Source organism: Balaenoptera physalus (assembly GCF_965194825.1).
Source record: "Balaenoptera physalus genome assembly, contig: HAP1_SCAFFOLD_1836, whole genome shotgun sequence".
Taxonomy (NCBI): domain Eukaryota; kingdom Metazoa; phylum Chordata; class Mammalia; order Artiodactyla; family Balaenopteridae; genus Balaenoptera; species Balaenoptera physalus.
In genome coordinates this window covers 2,764-22,217 of record NW_028124967.1, presented here as the reverse complement: position 1 = coordinate 22,217, position 19,454 = coordinate 2,764, and the positions used below count along the sequence as shown (strand labels likewise).

The 19,454-nt window shown below is 40.6% G+C and overlaps 1 protein-coding gene across 1 annotated transcript in view; it reads right to left on the bottom strand.

Annotated features, from left to right (window-relative positions):
* LOC309654054 (unconventional myosin-XVIIIb-like) overlaps positions 1-19,121 on the bottom strand; it is a gene marked incomplete at its 3' end in the record, with an annotated part of 32,452 nt that extends 13,331 nt beyond the window's left edge. The window contains exon 1 of the mRNA XM_082478713.1: positions 14,844-19,121. Within this exon, the coding sequence (XP_082334839.1) occupies positions 14,844-14,919 (76 nt within the window). The 5' untranslated portion in view covers positions 14,920-19,121. The remainder of the gene's footprint in view (positions 1-14,843) is intronic.
* Positions 19,122-19,454: the final 333 nt, after the last annotated feature.

The following is a 19,454-nucleotide window of genomic DNA, read 5'->3' as shown; positions in this document are numbered from 1 at the left end:
CAACTACTGAAGCCCACGTGCCTACAGCCCGTGCTCTGCAACAAGAGAAGCTACCACAGTGAGAAGCCCTCACACCACAACGAAGAGCAGCCCCGGCTCCCCACAACTAGAGAAAACCCGTGCACAGCAACGAAGACTCAACGCAGCCAAAAATAAATAAATAAATAAATAATTTTAAAAACACACACGTAAGATGATTTTTTTAAAAAAAGATCTGTATGTAGAACACTGAGCACCTAAGGGCTCGATTATGGGCTGTTATCATTCAAACGGGACTGATACAGAACTTTTCAAAGCTTCTGCTTCTGAGGTTTACACGTGCTGCTATGTGTAAGCCGGAAACTGATCATCACCATCTTTACATCACTTTGTGAAGTCATAACAATGGTGTTATGCATCTAGGGTTTTACAGGTAGTCCCAATTTCACATATTTAACACATTTTCCTGCCAAGAACCAAATACTTTATTTCAAAAATAAAATTACACTTCAGAACATAATATGGTAACCAGAGCCGGACCTAAGCTCCCACAATAACAACCAGAAAACTGGACAAAATATATAAAGTAACTGTTTTCAGACACAGAAGGGGCTAGAGTCCCTGAAAGAAGGGAAGCAAACTAGGAGGACCCCAGGCTGCGTCAGCTCTTGGCCTGGAGGCACTTTCTGAAATGTGGTGCTGGGAGGGGGACCCAAGCAGACCATGGTGGTCCTGCCGAGGCAAAGGCACCAGGAGTTCACGGAAGACGAGGTGCCTGGAAACACCAGAAAAATAAATGAAATGAAGAGCTATATAGCTATTATAAGCCAGTGGTGATGACAACTTACTAGGATATACTCAATCCAAAAGAAGACTGGAGAAGAAAAAAGCAACAAGGAAACAAATAATACATGCGAGATTTAAATCCAACTAAATTGGTAATTATTCAAGTGTAAATGGTCTAAATAGTCTAATTACAAGGCAGAGATCAGAGAATAGACATACCATGCAAACACTAATATCAAGAAAGCTCGAGTGATTATAACAATATTAGACAAAATAGACGTCAGAACAAATATATTATTACCAGGACAGACTTCTCACCATGATAAAAGTGGTAGATTCATCAAGATGACATAACAATCATAATGTGTGTGTACTGGGAATTCCCTGGCGGTAAGTGGTTAGGCGTCCATGCTTCCACTGCAGGGGGCACAGGTTCAATCTCTGGTTGGGGGACTAAGATCCCGCAAGCTGCATGGTACGACCAAAAAACAAAAAAATACTGTGTGTACCTATCACAGGAGATGCAACAATGCCTCTCCTAGGCACTTACCAAAGAGAAGTGACAGCATTTGTTCACAACAAGACTTGATGAAAAATATCCATAGCAGCTTTACTCATAATTTCCCTGAACTGGAAACAACCCGATGTCCATGAAAAGTGAAGTGTGTTAGTAAGTCCATACATTGGAATACTATTCAGCAATAAAAGAAACAAAAATCCCAACACAAGCAACATGATAATGAACCTCAAGGAAGAACATGGTGCTGAGGCAAAGGGGCCAGACCCAAAAGAGTGCATAGGATTTGATTCTATTGATAGGATGTTCTAGAAAAGGCAAATATAATCTATTGTGACTGGAAGCAGAAGCAGATCAGTGTTTGCCTGGGACTGGGTGGGATGAGCTATTTAGAAACGGGCCAAGAGTGTACTTTTTAAGGTGATGGAAATGGTCCATATATGGATCGTGGTAACAGGTACGCGGGTGCACACTTTTGTCAAAACTCAAACTCTATACTTAAATTGGATGTATTTTATTGTGAGTGTTTTATACCTCAATAAAATTGCTTTTTAAAAGAACAAAAGCATACAGCATATTTATCAGTAAACAAAGAAAAATTAAGTAACAACTGGATCCTTAGATATGTGGTATCTCACGAGAAGGAAATCAGGCATATTCTGAAAGAGATAAGCTAAAAAGTAACAATAGAAGAAAAGGGCCCAAATCAATGTTCCCAATAAGCTATCCTATTTCAAGTTCTCTTCCATCACCAATTCTGAACCCACTTCTTGGTTTAAAAGTAGAAGCCACAAAACAAACCTAATTTCAATCTTCTGAAATAGTCATAGATTATATGGTAAGCAAATGAATTCTGAAAGAGCAAACTTTGAAGACAATGAATTAAAAAATAAAATCAAAGCAGTGAAATATTTCCAGTAAGGAAAAAAAAAAAAGATTTCTTTGGAGAGTAAGTGCATCTTACAAGGGAAGAAAGAATATGTGCTTCTTGAAGAAGCTGTCCTAGTTGCTCTCACTGTGTTCTACTGTTATAAACAGTCTCTTTGAGGGACTAAAGCAATTCTCTCTGCCCCCACCTCCATCCACACTTTGCTGGGATTTCTCTTGGAAACCACCAAATCACAAGAATCTTCTCTGTTCATCAGCGAGCAGAGTTGGGACAAAGCTCTGAACTCTAAGGCTGACCTAAAAGCATCATGCAGAACACAGAGCGGGTGTGACAATACTCTTCAGCAGACGGCCCACTGTGCAAAGCAAGCAAGTCACCTTAATTCCGAGATGCATGAACACAGTCATCGCCCTACACCCTCAGGCTCTTGCCTGAGCCTTTCTTTCACCTTCTGACCCCAACTGAACCCAAGCACATGGTACCCTGCAAGCCCCTGTGCCTCCCACCCGCTTTTGTACCACAGCACAATTCACTGCAAATCTATCCTCCCATCTTCAGATGACTTCTCACCACCTCCACTGCTGGCCGCTGGTCCCAAAGCCGGGATCATCTCTTGCTGAGCGCTGCAGCATCTCCTGCTTCTTGCTTCCACAGCACCGAGACGATGCTGCATGAGCACTTGAGTCAGGGTGCGCCGCCCCAGTGCTCAAACTTTCCTGTGCCCCACCCCAGGACCAGTAAAAGTGGAGATCCTCGTGATTGCCTAAAAAGCCTCGCCAACCACCCCCCACCTGTCTCGCGGTCCCTCGCACTCAGCCCCTTGGCTGCAGCCTCCTTGCTCTTCCTCCACCACGTGGTTCCAGTCTTAGGGTCTCTGCCCTGCTGAGCCCTCTGCCTGGACCCACTTCCCCCCAGTACACAGGGGCTCAGCCCTCACACCTCCCCAGGACGCTGTTCAACCATCCCTTTATAAGTGGTGCCTTCTCCAAACACCCTATTTGAAACTGCCGCACATACCGGCAAGCCCTGCCCCCCTCTGGCCTCTACAATTCTCCACAACATTTACTACTGTGCGGACAGTGTGTATTCGTTGGTCTGTCTCCCGCCCCCGCCAATCCCCCGGTAGAATGTTAGCTCCAGGAACTTCCCTGGTGGTCCAGTGGCTAAGTGCAGGGGGGCCCGGGTTCGATCCCTGGTCAGGGCACTAGATCCCACATGCCACAACTAAGAGTTCGCATGCTGCAACTAAAAGATCCCGCGTGCCACAACTAAGACCCAGCGCAGCCAAATAAATAATTAAATAAATATATTAAACAAAGAATGTTAGCTCCATAGGGGCACCCATAGCAGTACTATTCACAGATGCATGGTACACAGTGAAATTTACTGAATGAATGACGGAACTTTTCGTAGATTTCAAACAAAGCCCGAGAACCACCTCATAGCATATCTCTACATTTCCTGGTCTTGACTTTGACTAGAAGTAGGAATACTAAAATAAATCAAAAATAATGTATAAAACCCTCAGAAAAGGTACCTCCCAAAGAGCTAAAACCAGGGGATATTAATGACAGTGCACTGCCACCTGGAATTTCAGGCGTTTGGGGCTCCTAAAGTCCTAAACCCGCCCAATCATCCCTCTACTGTCAGTTCAAAAAGCTGACGGTCAACTTTTCCAGTAGAGGTGATGTTTCCTGGGTCCTTAGAACTCTCCAGGAATATATATTAAGACCCCAGCTTTGCTAATATTGCTAGAGCATGTAGTATTTTCCCTTAATTATGTGGACCCAGGCAACGAGACAGCTACAAAGTTGAGTCAGTTGCAGATGTTGGCTGATTGGCTAGACTTTCCTTTTGGCTAAGAGTGGTTTCCCCACACTTGCCGTGGGATCTAAACTCATGGCTCTGAAACATCACCTGTAGCCCCTTCCAAGAATTTCAGAGACTTCTGGGCAGTAGTAAACACTCCTTACAGCTGTCTGATCCTGGCATGCCAGAGGTCTGTGGGTTTCACATCCATCCTTTTGCAGAGTGAGCTGGTGGCAGGTGGAAAGTCCTCTGTGGCCTGACGCTGTTCTAGTCTCCCCTATGTGCCATTTTATTTAATAAGACATTTCCAGTGGAGCACTTAAAATATATTAGATTCTCAATGTCTCATTCAACAAAGCACATAAAGCAGAGACCTGTGCACTGCCCCCAAATTCTGGATTTTAGTATCATGATATATTAACTAGGAATTGTATAGTTTATATGCTTTTTTTAAAAACAAACTCCAGCACTAGTTACAATAGCCAAGACATGGAAGCAGCCTAAATGTCCGTCCACAGATGAATGGATAAAGATGATGTGGTATATATCAATATATACACAATGGTATATTATGCAGCCATAAAAAAGAATGAAATAATGCCATTTGCAGCAACATGGACGGACCTAGAGATGATCATACTAAGTGAAGTGAGTCAGACAGAGAAAGACAAATATTACATGATATCACTTATACATGGAATCTAAAAAAATGATACAAATGAACTGATTTACAGAACAGAAATAGACTCACAGACATAGAAAACAAACTTATGGCTACCGAAGGAGAAACGTGGGGAGGGATAAATTAGGAGTTTGGGATTAACAGATACACACCATTATATATAAAATAGATAAAACACAAGGACCTACTGTATGGCACAGGGAACAACATGTAATAACCTATAATGGAAAAGAATCTGAAAAAGAATATATATATATGTATAACTGAATCACTTTGCTGTACACCTGAAACTAACACAACATTCTATCAACTATACTTCAATTAAATAAAACCCAGGGCTTCCCTGGTGGCGCAGTGGTTGAGAATCTGCCTGCCAATGCAGGGGACACGGGTTCGAGCCCTGGTCTGGGAAGATCCCACATGCCGCGAAGCAACTAGGCCCGTGAGCCACAACTACTGAGCCTGCGCGTCTGGAGCCTGTGCTCCGCAACAAGAGAGGCCGCGAGAGTGAGAGGCCCGCGCACCGCGATGAAGAGTGGCCCCCGCTTGCTGCAACTAGAGAAAAGCCCTCGCGTAGAAACAAAGACCCAACACAGCCAAAAATAAATATAAATAAATAAATTTAAAGAAAAAAATTAAAAAAAAAACCCCGAGGCGTGCTCATTTCCCCACTAACTTTTCCTGGTGACAGACAGAAAATAGCAGTTGTGAAGTGCCTACCTCCTATTCAGGCTCTGCTTTTTGGGGGATGGGCAAGCTTGGTCACATTATTTTAACTAGCATAGAAAACACTAGTGCTGTGTTTAGTACACAGGTGGCCATCACTGTCTTAAACCAATAGTAATTCCCATCAACCACGGGCTCAGAAGAGCTCAGGGAAAATTAAATAGCAACCACCTACAAGATCAAAGAGAGAGTTGCCAGCCTGCAGATCAGGGGTCTGGTGGTCACATGCCAGGGTTCCTATAGTTCTAGTGATTAGCAGATGTTAAAGGATTGTGCCATTCCAGCAGAAGTGTAGCTCTTCTGAATTTTTCTGGGAAGAGATAATCATGGCTGATCTTAGAACCTGAATGATGTCTTGTAAGAGGAAAACCGGCCCAAATAAACTGGTTTAAAATAAACGCACAAAAAAGACAACGAAATTTCTCATAGGACTGGTTTAAGCCTTTTTACTCTCTTTGAAAGCTGCCACAATTTTCTCAGATGTCCCCAGTTTTCAGAGACGCAGAGGCTGCGTGGCAGGGCAGGTGGCGTCTCCAACCCGGGGCGCCAATACCCAGGCTTGTGGGAGCCAACACAGATAAGGAGTCAGCCCAAAGGACTGCCTACCAGTGGGGTTTGGACTAACAGCCTTTCCCTCTTCTTCAGTGTCTTTCCTCTCTAGGCGGCATTTCTGTCTAGAGATGCAAGTTGAAAGTGCAGAATCTGTGTCCATCATTTCTGTGGGTTCCTCACCACCCGTTGCCTGTGGCTGCCTGGCCTCTTCAATTGAAAATCCAATCAGCTGTGCTTAGTCAAGTGTTTACCTCTGCTGTTTGAAAGTTTAAATGGATCTTTAACTCTTTCCCTCACTAGAAGTCTCCACAAAGCCGTGGATAATTGATGCAGGGTTGAATGGGGCCTCAGGTTTTCTTCTCTTTTGGGGCTGGTGGCTCTCAGCTGGAGGAAGTTTTACACGTCAGACAGGGTGGGACGGGGGCCATCTGTGACTGTCAATCAGGGAGGCTGTTTGTCTGGGGAAGGCCCTGCACAGGGACACAAACAAACTCTTCCAAACAAAGGTGGAAACAAAAGAGAAAACAAAGCCTGAAGGGGGGTTCCCAGGTTAAGATTTCCCTCTCTACGACCACAAGCAAAAGGGCTCGATGTTCTATCATTTAACTCTGCTCTTCAAGTCAGAAGTTGCACAGAGGTTAAGTATTTGCAGATTTTAGCCACCTACCATGTTTTGAAGCACAGAGCACTTCGAGCAATAATTTTATAATCATAAAATAGGCTGGTAACTTTGTTCCTTGAAACTGACAAAAAAGTAATCCTAAAATGTTTTCCTCTGTGTCGCTTATTTTTTTTTCAGTAATTCTGTGGTCCTGTATTTTGCATATAATTACCAAATTAAAAAAAGAGGTCTCTATGTCATGTCTGTGTCCATCTTTCTTTCTACAGGCCTGCTTAGAAAATCCTTTTAAAAAGAACTTTGGGGCTTCCTTGGTGGCGCAGTGGTTGAGACTCTGCCTGCTAATGCAGGGGACACGGGTTCGAGCCCTGGTCTGGGAAGATCCCGCATGCCGCAGAGCAACTAGGCCCGTGAGCCACAACTACTGAGCCTGCGCGTCTGGAGCCTGTGCTCCGCAACGAAAGGCCACGATAGTGAGGCCCGCGCACCGCGATGAAGAGTGGCCCCCACTTGCCGCAGCTAGAGGAAGCCCTTGCACAGAAACGAAGACCCAACACAGCCAAAAATAAATAAATAAATAATAATTTAAAAAAAAAAGAACTTTGTAAGGTAGCAATTTCTGTCTTTCCAATGTATCCTTTTTATAATGAAACATACTTTTTTTTTCAAAGTCCATGGCAAGTATATTTCTTATGCCTTAGCCCCAAACGCCAAATATAATTTATGCATTCTTTCAACCCGAATGTTCTTTGAAAGCATGCTAAATATGTTTGAGACCAACGTTAATAAATATTTAAGAAATTAAAGTGAAAAGTAAAAATCGAAAAGAAAAGGCACCAGACTGGAAAGAAAGGAGTACATTTGTTTTTATTCAGAGACAGGATCTTACATGTAGAAAATCCTAAAGAACTCACACACATACACACATACACAAATCTACTAGAACTAATAAATTAGTTCAGCAAGATTGTAGGATACAAGATCACCATACAAAAACCAATTCTATTTCCATGTACTAGCAATGAACAACCAAAAATGAAATTAAAGAAACAATTTCACCCATAATAGCATCAAAAACATTAAAATATTTGTGAATAAATTTAAGAAGACACATAAGACTGAAAACTACAAAGCACTGCTGAGAGAAATTAGGGACGACGTAAACAACTGTAGAGACATTTCATTCATGGATTGGAAGACTTAATGTTGTTAAAATGACAGTTGTCTCCAAATCTATACGTTCAACAAAATCCCTACCAAAATCTGAGTAGGCTTTTTTTTGGAGGGGGGGCAGAAATTGAAAAACTGATGCTAAAATTCATATGGAAATGCAAAGGATCCAGAAGAGCCAAAAACAAGTTTGAAAAAAAAAAGAAAGAAAAGAATAAAGTGAGAAGATTTTTATTTCCTGATTTCAAAACTTACTATAAAGCTACAGTAATCAAGACACTGTGGGACCAGCATAAGGACAGACATATACATCAACAGAACAAAACTAAGAGTCCAGAAATAAGTCCTTAAGTTTATGGTCAATTAATTTTCAACAAAGGTGCCAAGACAATCCAATGGGGGAAGAAAACGTTTTTATCTTCAAACAAAAAAACAAACTTTTTTCAGACAACTAGATAGCCACATGCAAAAAAAGATGAATTTAGACCCTTACCTCACATTATACATGACAACTCAAAAATCAAACAAAGATCTAAGAGCTAAAATGCTAAAACACTTCTAGAAGAAAAAGAGAAAAAAATCTTTGGGGAATTCAGTTAGGCAAAAAGTTCTTAGATAAGACACTAAAATTCATTCTAAAAATTTGTAAACTGGACTTCAAAATTAAAACCTTCTGTACTTCAAAAGTCACTATGAAGAAAATGAAAAAGAAGCCACTGACTGGGAGGAAGTATTTGTGAATTATACACATGATAAATAACATAAATAAAGACAATCAATTTTTTAAATGGGCATAAGATTTAAATAGATATTTCACCAAAGAAGATATAAGAATGGCTAATCACCACAAACATGTCCAATATCACTAACTGTTAGGGAAATGCAAATCAAGACCCCAATGAAGCACCACTTCACACCCACTAGGAAGGCTAGAATCAAAGACAACAGCAAGTGTTGATGAGGCTATGGCAAACCTGGAACTCTCATAAAATGATGGTGAGAATGTAAATGTAGTATAATTTAGAAAGCAATTAGTGATTCCTTAGAAAGTTAAACATGAATTCACCATACAGCCCAGCAATTCCACTCCTAGTTACATACCCAGGAGAAATGAAAACATACATCCACACTTGTACGTGAATGTGAACACAGCAGCATCATCTGTAATAGACCAAAAGTGGGAATAATTCAAATGTCCATCAACTGGCGAAGGGATAAACAAAATGTGGTCTATCCACGTAATGGAATATTATTCAGCAACAAAAGGGAATGAGAGACCGGAACACACAACGTGGATCAACCTCCAAAACCTGGTGTTAAATGAAAGAAGCCATGTGCAAAAGACTAACAGTCTACAGCCTGTAAGATTCCACTCATATGAAATGTTCAGAAAAGGAAAATTACTATAGAGACAGAAAGCAGATTACTGGTCGCCTGGGGATGGGAGCAGGAAGTGACTACAAGTGGGCACAGGGTGCCTCTTTGAGACATGGAAATGTTTTAAAATTAGACTGTGGTGCTGGCTGCACAACTCAGAGTTTACTAAAACTCATCAAATTTACACTCATAGTGAGTGAATTTTATAACATGTAATATCATGCCTCGATAAAGCTGTTTTTAAAAGAGTAAAAGTTGCAAAATTTTGTTTTGACCAAAACCATGTTTCAAAGACACCAATTCTCACACGAATTCAAAAAGATTAATATTCAGACTCTGGATTAAGCTCTGAAGTCAGTGTGAGAAAATGAAATGTCTTCCGTGGCAATAATGATGTGACGTCATAGTACTTTAACCATGATGTTCTTTATATATGAGAGTAACATTTGCATACTTTATGAATTAAGCATCTATTTTGGAGTCTCCTTATAATCGGAAACATCCTTCTCTAACAGGAGAGGGTATGCAGTCAGAGAAGTGAGTAGATTGTCAACAGACAGATGGAATTTATCAAATGTTATGTGCCCCACTTGCATATGATGAAATTATTTCAGTATATCACAGAAGAAAATGGTAGCAAAACATCTTAACCATACAAATTGATTTTAACCGACAAATTGATTTTACTGTCTATTTGTTAACCAGTATCCCTTTAAAACCATTCTTTCAATGAGCCAAACCCAGGACATTTGTCAATCTCTAAATGAGTAAGTTTTACTGACAGCAAATTAGGAATCCACTTCATTGATGTCCGTTAAGACGTATGATTTCTATGTAAGGATGAGGAAGATAAAGGCAGCTGTCATTTACTTAACCTTTTTTATTCTGGAAACCGGCAATTAAAAACAAAGAAGTTAAGCATTGATCCTGCTCTATTAGTCTTCTATTGCTGTGTAACAAATATCCACAAACTCAGTGACTTAAAAACACCACTAATAAATACCTCCCAGTTCTGGAGGTCAGAAGTCCTGGCTGGCTCTGCTGGGTTTTCTGCCTAGGGGCTCACAAAGCCAGAATCAAGGTGGTGGCAACCTGGGTTCTTATCTAGAGGCTCCAGGGAGGAATCTGCTCCCAAACTCATTCATGCTGTTGGCAGAATGCAGTTCCGAGGGCTGTAGGACTGAGGTCCCTGTTCCCTTGCTGCCTGCCAAGGAGGAGGGGTCACCCTCAGCTCCTCGACACACTCACAATCCTTCTCATGGGGCCCCCTCCACCTGCAAAGTCGGCAAGGGTGCGTCCCACCTTTCTCCTGCTTCAATCTCTCTGACTTCTGCTGCCGGCCTGAGGACATTCTCTGCTTTTAAAGGGCTGGTGTGAGCAAATTCAACCCACCCAGAACACAACCTTAATTATATCTGCAAAATCTCTTTCAGCGGGTTACCCCTGGGAGTAACCCCTGGAGGCTTTTAAAAGTCACGGGAGACGTCGTAGAAATCTGCCAACTGCACCTGACTGTCTTTACAGGCAAATATATAGCTCAAGTGGATGAGTAAAAAGCAGTCAACGTGGAAGGAATGGCATGATTAGCAAACTCACCGCTTCCTAACTTCCTAATAAAATAATCGATTTATGCAGAGATCGTCAGTGAAAATGAAACGAATGGCAGATGACAGCTGAATGAGGAGCCGGAGAGCTGAGCGCACCTGAGCCCACTTTAGAGAAGTGACGGACGGCAGAGCGGCCCCTACGTGTCACGTGCCTCTTGCTACAAAGTCCGAACCTAACACGCTAATCCAGCTGTTGGAGCTGGCTTTCAGCTCACAGGAAATTTAGGAAGCAGAAGTGCAATTTAAATGACACCACGAAAAAGCAAACAGAGAAATCCAGAATGTGGAACACTCTACAGCCGGCCCAGTTTCTTCAATACGTCAATTACCTGGGGGTGGGGGTGGGGTGGGGGGCTGTTCTGGATTAATGGGATGTTATTACCAATTACAATACAAGAACAATATTTGGATCCTGATTCAAAAAACACAAGAGTAAAAGGACATTTTAAAGTTAATCAGAAAATCCTGAATATGGACTCAGTATTAAAGTAAGAATCACCATTTTCATTGGTCGGCATAAAGGTCTTAAGGTTGTATGAGAAAACATTCAGATTTTTTAGAGACGCACATAGGGCTGAAATGCTACGAGGGGTTTGCTAATTGCTTTAAAATATTCCGGCAACCACAAAAAGAGGGGATGGACAAAGCAGGTACACAAAATGTTGAAACATATCGAATCTGGGTGATGTATATGCATGGGGGCTCATTGTTCTGGTCCATTTTTACCCCGGACTAAAAATTTTTATAATAAACAATTTCATTTAAGAGATTTCATTCATTGAGCATCTGCTGAGAATCAATCACTATGTTCAGGGCTTCGCATCCACTTCCTGCTGGATCCTCACTACGGCCTTATGAAGCAGGTACCATTTGTATCCCCACTTTTATAGCTAAGAATATGAAACAACGACCAGTGTGGGGTGTAGCTGGCAGGCCTGCCAATTGCCCGCCACCCCAGCGAAGCCTCAGAGGCCAAGTAAATGAAAGATTTCTACATTTTTTTGTTTCACAAAGCAGTTTGACAAGTCGGCTGCAGCCCGCGTTGGAGGGCGATCCCCCAAACCATGCACCAACCGCAGCACAGGGGATGCTGGAAGGTTCGGAAGGAGACAAAAGGCGGAGACAGGTAGAGGGTGAAAGAGAAACAGAGGGACCACAGAAAAGCAACAAGGTGGAAACACAGGGAGACAGTCACGGAAAGGGGCGGAGGGAAGAGATGGGGAGACAGTGGGGAAGAGGGATGTGCTTGAAGGGGGATGTCACAGACCTAGAGAGTCAGACAAAGCTACTGCAACCTTGGTCCACCTTCCACTCTGCCCCACCCCTCACACCAACCAGAAAACGGGAATGCCTCGGAGCAAAGGAGGGACCAGACACCGTTCAGTATAGAGCTCTGTCCACGTGTAGTTACAGATCCGTGTCAGGCACGGTTACCTTGTCCTCTCTCCCCATCCCCCAGCCCCCATCCCGTGACCTTCTCCCCAGACAGCTCACCAGCTCCAAGCTCAGAGTCAGGAGGAAGGGAAGGAGGAGTTATTTATTTATCTAAACCATGTTTCAGTTTTTTAATGGCCTAACTGAGATAAAAGTCACAGACCCTCAGTGCCCAGCAAAGCTGTTCTCAGCGGGGAAAGTCTGTGAGGCTGAAGTTAATAGCACGAGGGCCACGTTAATGCCACTAGGGGGTTCAGATCAGAGGCTCCTGGAGGCGGCTTCAGGTGACGGTTTAATCACAACGGAAAAAACAGGTCTGGGGCTTGCAACGTGTGACTGGGGGGGTGGGGGGAGTGGGGATGGCAGAAAGGGGTTACAGGAGGGAGAGTGGGGAGCAGAAAACACAAAGGAAGACAGAATCCTCAAACAGAATCCTCAATGCCTTTCAGAGACTGGAGCTAGACCTGCAGGGGAGGGCAGGCCTGTCACACCGCCCCCCCCCCCCCGCCCCGGGCATGTTAATAACACGGAACCACTTGCTCAAATTACACGTTAAAAAACACCTTCTTGGCCTTCCCTGGTGGCGCAGTGGTTACGAATCCGCCTGCCAACGCAGGGGACACGGGTTCGAGCCCTGGTCCAGGAAGATCCCACATGCCGCGGAGCAACTAAGCTCGTGCGCCACAACTACTGAGACTGTGCTCTAGAGCCCGCGAGCCACAACTACTGAGCCCGCGTGCCACAACTACTGAAGCCCGCGCACCCTAGAGCCCGTGCTCCACAATAAGAGAAGCCACCACAATGAGAGGCCTGCGCACTGTAACAAAGAGTAGCCCCCGCTCACCGCAACTAGAGAAAGCCAGTGCGCAGCAATGAAGACCCAACACAGCCAAAAATAAAATAAAATAAAAAATAAAATAAAATAAATTAAAAAAAAACTGTAAATGACGCCTGCCCTCAAAAAATGCCCTGGGGTAGGGAATAGGCAAGAAAATTCAACACATGACAAATTTTTCAAGAACTCAATAGGAACAGGGAAGTTGTAGTCACTCTTTAAAAAAAAAAGGAAAAGAAAAATAAGGACATGCCTAAAGTTCACTATAAGGAATTATTAGCCACGTGCAAATCCAACATCCAAAAAGGTTCCAGCTCACACCAGTCAAATGACCATCAGCAAAAAGTCTATAAAGTATAAATGCTGAAGGGGTCTTACAGAACTGTGTACCTTCTAGCTGCTGGTGGGATGTAAAGTGGTAACAGCACTAACACAAACTGAATGGAGCTGCTTTAAAAGGTAAAAATTGAGCTACCATATGATGCGGCAGGGCACCTTTTGGGCCTATAAGCTAAGACCACCAGAATCGGAAAGACAGAAGCAGGCAAATGTGCACTGCAGCAATATTGAAATAGCCAAGACATGGAAGCAAAAAAAAGGTCCATAAACACATGAATGGACAAAGAAGAAGTGGTTAATGGACAGAATGGAATATCAGTCACGAAAAAAAATAAAAGAGTGGCATATGCAGCACCACAGAGGAGCCTAGTGATAATCACACAACGTGAAGTAAGTCAGAATGCGAAAGACAAATGCCCTATGATGTCCCTTATGTTATCTGAAAATTCATAAAAATGAACATATTTCCACAGAGAAAGGGAATCTCAGATTGAAAAGACAAACTTATGGTTAAGCCAAAGAAAAGGTGTGAGGAATGGATAAATTAGGATATTGGGGTTAACACACATATACTAATACATATAAAATATACAATCCCCAAAGACCTATGGAATACCAAGAGTGGTCTACTCCACACTCTGTAACAACCTACATGGAAAAGGACCGAAAGATCAATAGATATATGTATATGTGTAAATGAACAAGATTCTGTACACCTAGAAAAAAAGACATTTTTCAATCAAATTTGCTCTGATAAAAACTACAACTTAAAGACACAAACAAGAATTAAGGAGGCTAAAACTTATGGGAGTTTGCCCTGGCACATTCCACTCTAATCTGCAACCTAAAAGCGCAACTTGCAGCAAGGTGCTGTTTCCCTAGCAAGCAAAGTTGGCAGCGTAGAAGTGTTGCCACCCTAAGGCCGTTTCCTCAAACAGCAGCTTCAAATCTACTGTTAATGGTCACAAATATTCACAAGGACTGCAGGGATGTAAATGACTCATGCCCTCAAAAAATGTCCTGGGGTAGGGAATGGCCAAAAAAATCCAAACGCGGCAAATTTTTCAAGAAGGCAATTAGAAGTTGTAAGTTTAGCTCAATCTTAAAGAAAAATGAAAAGGACATTGATAAACGCAAAACATCAGGAATTATTAGACACATGCAAACCCAATCTACACAAAGGTATCACCTCACACCAGTCAGAATGACCATCAGCAAAAAGTCAACAAACAATAGATGTTGAAGAAGTTGTGGAGAACAGCATAACCTCTCGGTCTAAGTGGGATGTAAACTGGTAACGGCCAATAATAGGAACAGAATGGCAGTGCGTTTAAAGGTAAAAAGTGAGTCACCATATGATCTGGAAGGCCCACTATTGGGCCTGTCACCGGTGAAAGCCAGAATCCAAAAGACACGGGATGGAAAATCGTATACTGCAGCAGTATTTACAATAGGCAAGACATGGAAGCAAACAAAATGCCCATCAACAGATAAATGGACAAAGAAGAAGTGGTATACGTACCGAATGGAATAGTAGCCTCGGGAAAAAAATGAACAATGCCGTTTACAGGACTACAGATGAGCCTAGAAATAATCATATTAGGTTAAGTCAGTCAAAAGGGAATGACAAATATCCTATGATATCATTTATACATGTTATCCTAAGATTGCTACCAATGAACATATTTCCACAGAAAAAGACACTCACAGACTTATAAAACAAACTAATGGTTAACCAAAATGAAAGGTGGGAGGATGGATAATTTAGGACTAAGGGGCTAACATACATAGATTAATGTATGTTAAATGTATATAAACATATAACATATAAACTATATGAATTATATAATAACTAATACATAGAAAATATATAATGACAAAACACCTACCAAATACCAAGGGAGGTCTACTCAACATTCTGTAGTAACATACATGGTAACAGGATCTGAAGATGAACAGACGTATGTATGAATCATTGAGCAGATTCTGTACAGCCAGACAATCACAACACTCTAATCAAATTTACTCCAATAAGAAATAGAAATTAAATTTAAAAAACAAACATAAGTAAGGAGACATAAACTTCTGGGGGCTTGTCCCAGCACATTCCACTCTAATTTACAACCTTGGAACACTACCTCCAGGAAGACTCTGTTGCCCTAGTAACAAGAGTTGAGAACGAAATAATGCTGCCACCTTGTGGCTGTTTCCCATAACAGCAGCTTTAAACCCAGTGCTAATGGTTGCTTAATAGTCACAAGGACTGCTGGGTTGTAAATGACGCCTGACCTCAAAAAATGCCCTGGAGTAGGGAATAGGCAAGAAAATTCAACACATGACAAATTTATCAAGAAGTCAATATGAAGAGGGAAGTTGTAGTCACTCTTTAAAAAAAAGGAAAAGAAAAAAAAGGACATGCCTAAAGCTCAGTATAAGGAATTATTAGCCACATGCAAATCCAACGTCAAAAAGGTTTCAGCTCACACCAGTCAAATGACCATCAGCAAACACTGCAGGATTCCACTCCTCCTGTGCTTTGTGGCTGCTTCCCACTAGCTATTTATTTTACATTTGGTAGTGTATATATGTCCATGCCACTCTCTCACTTCATCCCAGATTACCCTTCCCCCTCCCTGTGTCCTCAAGTCCATTCTCTATGGCTGAGTCTTTATTCCTCTCCTGCCCCTAGGTTCTTCATAACCATTTTTTTTTAGATTCCATATATATGTGTTAGCATACGGTATTTGTTTTTCTCTTTCTGACTTACTTCACTCTGTATGACAGTCTCTAGGTCAATCCCCCTCACTACAAATAACTCAATTTCATTTCTTTTTATGGCTGAGTAATATTCCATTGTATATATGTGCCACAGCTTTATCCATTCATCTGTCGATCCTGCCAACACTTTTACTTTACTCAATTGAGACCAATGTCAGACTTCTAAGGTAATAAATTTACGATGTTTTGAGTCACTCAATTTGTGGTAATTCGTATGAAAGCAATAAAAAACAAATACAGAGGTCCTACAAGAGCCAGGCTATATATTTACATTTAAGTATTTCTAAAATGAATTTAACCCTGTGATTGACAGCAGCAGCAGCTTCCAAGGGATCCCACCACACACCTGAGGCGAAAGCAGCCTAATAAAGAAGCAGTGACAGCAGCAGGTCACTGCCCCACACTTGGGGTAGAGGGGGATTTGATCTACTGTAGCAGCAGCATAGCCTGAATGGGAATGCATCCTCCTGTGGCACTAGTCCCATCAGCATTAGTCTAATCTGCTAGCATCTGCTGTGCCAACAGGCCCAACGTATACAAACCCTCCAACTCAGTAGCATTAAGTGAGCCAGGCTCAGTGTTTCCTGAAACTCATATCCAATGGCACTGGAAAGCCCAGATATCACCTACTGTTATGCAAACATAAAAAAAAATAACAGAAGACTGGCAACTTCAGAAAGAAAAGGGGAACAATGGAATGGGTGAAAACAAGTGGGATAAATATAAGAGACTATCATTAGCCTCATGAGTTTCTTAAATTCCGTATGATGGTCAAAGCAAAAATTATGACACCATCTGATGTGGTTCTCAATGTATATAAAGGAAATACTACAGAAAATCATACTTTAAAACTGGGGACTATTAAGAGACCTAAATGGAAGTAAAATTTTGAAACTTCACTTGAAGTAATCAAAGACAGATTCCAGTAGGCTATGATAAGTTACATATGTATAGTGTAATGCCAAAAGCAACCACTAAGAAAACTATACAAACAGTATACACAAATGATTATAAATAAATTAGATTAAAATGGACTTATCAAAAAATGTTTAAGTAACCCACAAGAAGGCAAAATAAGAGAAACACAGGATTGAGAAACTAAGGTAAAAGACAAAACAAAAAATAAAATGCTAGACCTAATGTTTAACATAGCAATAATTACATAAACTGTAAATGATCTAAATAACCAAGTCAAAGACAGACATTGGAAGAGTAGATGAAAAGATCACAAGCATGATCCAACTATATACTGTCTATAAGAAACTTACTTTAAACATCATGATATAGGTAGTTCAAAGTAAAAGGATGAAAAAGGTATATCATATGAACATTCATCAGAAAAAGCAGGAATGGCTATATTAATGTCAGATAAAGTAGATTTCAGAGCAAAGGAAATTATTAGGGGCAAAGAGGGTCATTACATAAAGATAACAGGAATAATCCACCTAGATGACCTAGTGATACTAAATGTGTGTGCACCAAACAACAGAACTTCAAAACACATGAAGCAAACACTGAAAAAGGTAAAAGGAGAAAATTTCAAATCCACAATTATTATTTGAGACTTCAACACAGCAATTTATAGAACTCCCAGAGAGAAAAATCAGCAAGGGTATGGAAGAACTGAAAACATCATCAATCAACAGGATATAACTGACATTTAAAGAACACACTCAATAAAAGCAGAATACATATTCAAGTGTCCATGGAACATTCACTCATATACCATACACTGGGTGATAAAAAAACATTAGCAGATTTAAAAGAATTAAAATCAGAGAGAGTATGTTCTCTAGCCATAATGGAACCAGACTAGAAATCAATAACAGAAAGACAACAGGAAAATCTTCAATCACATGAAAACTAAACATCACAATTCCAAATAACTCATGGGTAAAAAGTCAAGGAAAAAATTTTAAATGCATAGAATAAAAGAAAATGGAGATATAACAGATCAACGTTTGTGGAATGAAGTGAAAGCAATGCTGAAAGGGAAGTTTATAGCACTAAATTGGGAAAGAAAATATTTCAAAGAAATAGTCTAATTTTCTATATTAAAATAGTAAAAACGGAAGAGGAAAAAACACTAAACAAGCAGAAAGAAGGAAATAATAAAGATGAAACAAAAATCCATGAAACTGAAAACAGGAAAATGGGGGGGGGGAGGAAATCAATGAAACAAAAGGCTGGTTCTTCGAAATAAACAATCTAATCAAGAAAGATGTAGCAAGACTGATAAAGATAAAAAGAGAGATGGCACAAATCACAGATATCAGAAATGCAACCAGGGATACCATGACATATCCTGCAGGTTAATAAGGGACACGTTATTATGAACAAGTCTACACTATAAATTCAAAAATGTGGATGAAATGGACCAATGCTTCTACACCCAAAACTACCAAAACTCAGCCAAGATGAAAGAGACAATCTCAATTTTCCTGTAACTATGAGAAACACTGATTTTTCATTTAAAAACTCCCAAAAGAAATATTCAGGCTTACATGTTTCACTTTTACCCAAGACTTAAAGCATTAACACCAATTTTACATGACTTGATAAGAAACAGAAGTAGAGGGAACAGTTCCTAATTAATTTTATGAAGCCAGTATTACCTTGATACCAAAACCAGACTGGGATAGTATAGAAAGAAGAAAACTACAGACCAGTATTTTTTATGAAATTGGCTGTAAAAATCCTCAGCCAAATATTAGCAAATTAAATCCAGAAATATATAAAAAGAATAATATACCGTGACCAAGTGGTATTTATTCCAGTTATGCAAAGTTGGTTAAATATTTGAAAATCAAACAATGTAATCTACCATATCCAATAGATTAAGGGGGAAAAGTCATGTGATCCTATCCATTAATGCAGAGAAAGCATTTGACAAAATCCAATCCCATTCATGATTTTAAAAAAAGAAGAAAAAAAACTCCAAGCAAACTAGGAATAGAAAAGGAACATACTGAAACTCATAAAGATGATCTACAAACAACCTATACTGACATTATATTTAACTGTGAAAGACTGAACGCTTTCTCTGTAAGATCAGAAACAAGGCACCGATATCTGCTCTCACCAATTTTATTAAATATATTACTGGAGGTTCTAGTAAGAAAATAAAGCAAAAATAAATAAATAGATAAATTTAACAGTTAAATTTTTAAAAAGTTTATTTAAAAGATGAAAGAACTATTCCTACTATGTTGAATAGGAAGGAATAAATCCTACTGAATGTTGAATAGTAATATATCTTATTATATTGAATAAGGAAAACTAAAACTGTCTATATCTGAAGATGAGATGATAATCTAAATGGAGAAAATACCAAGGAATCCACAAAAAGCTTGAG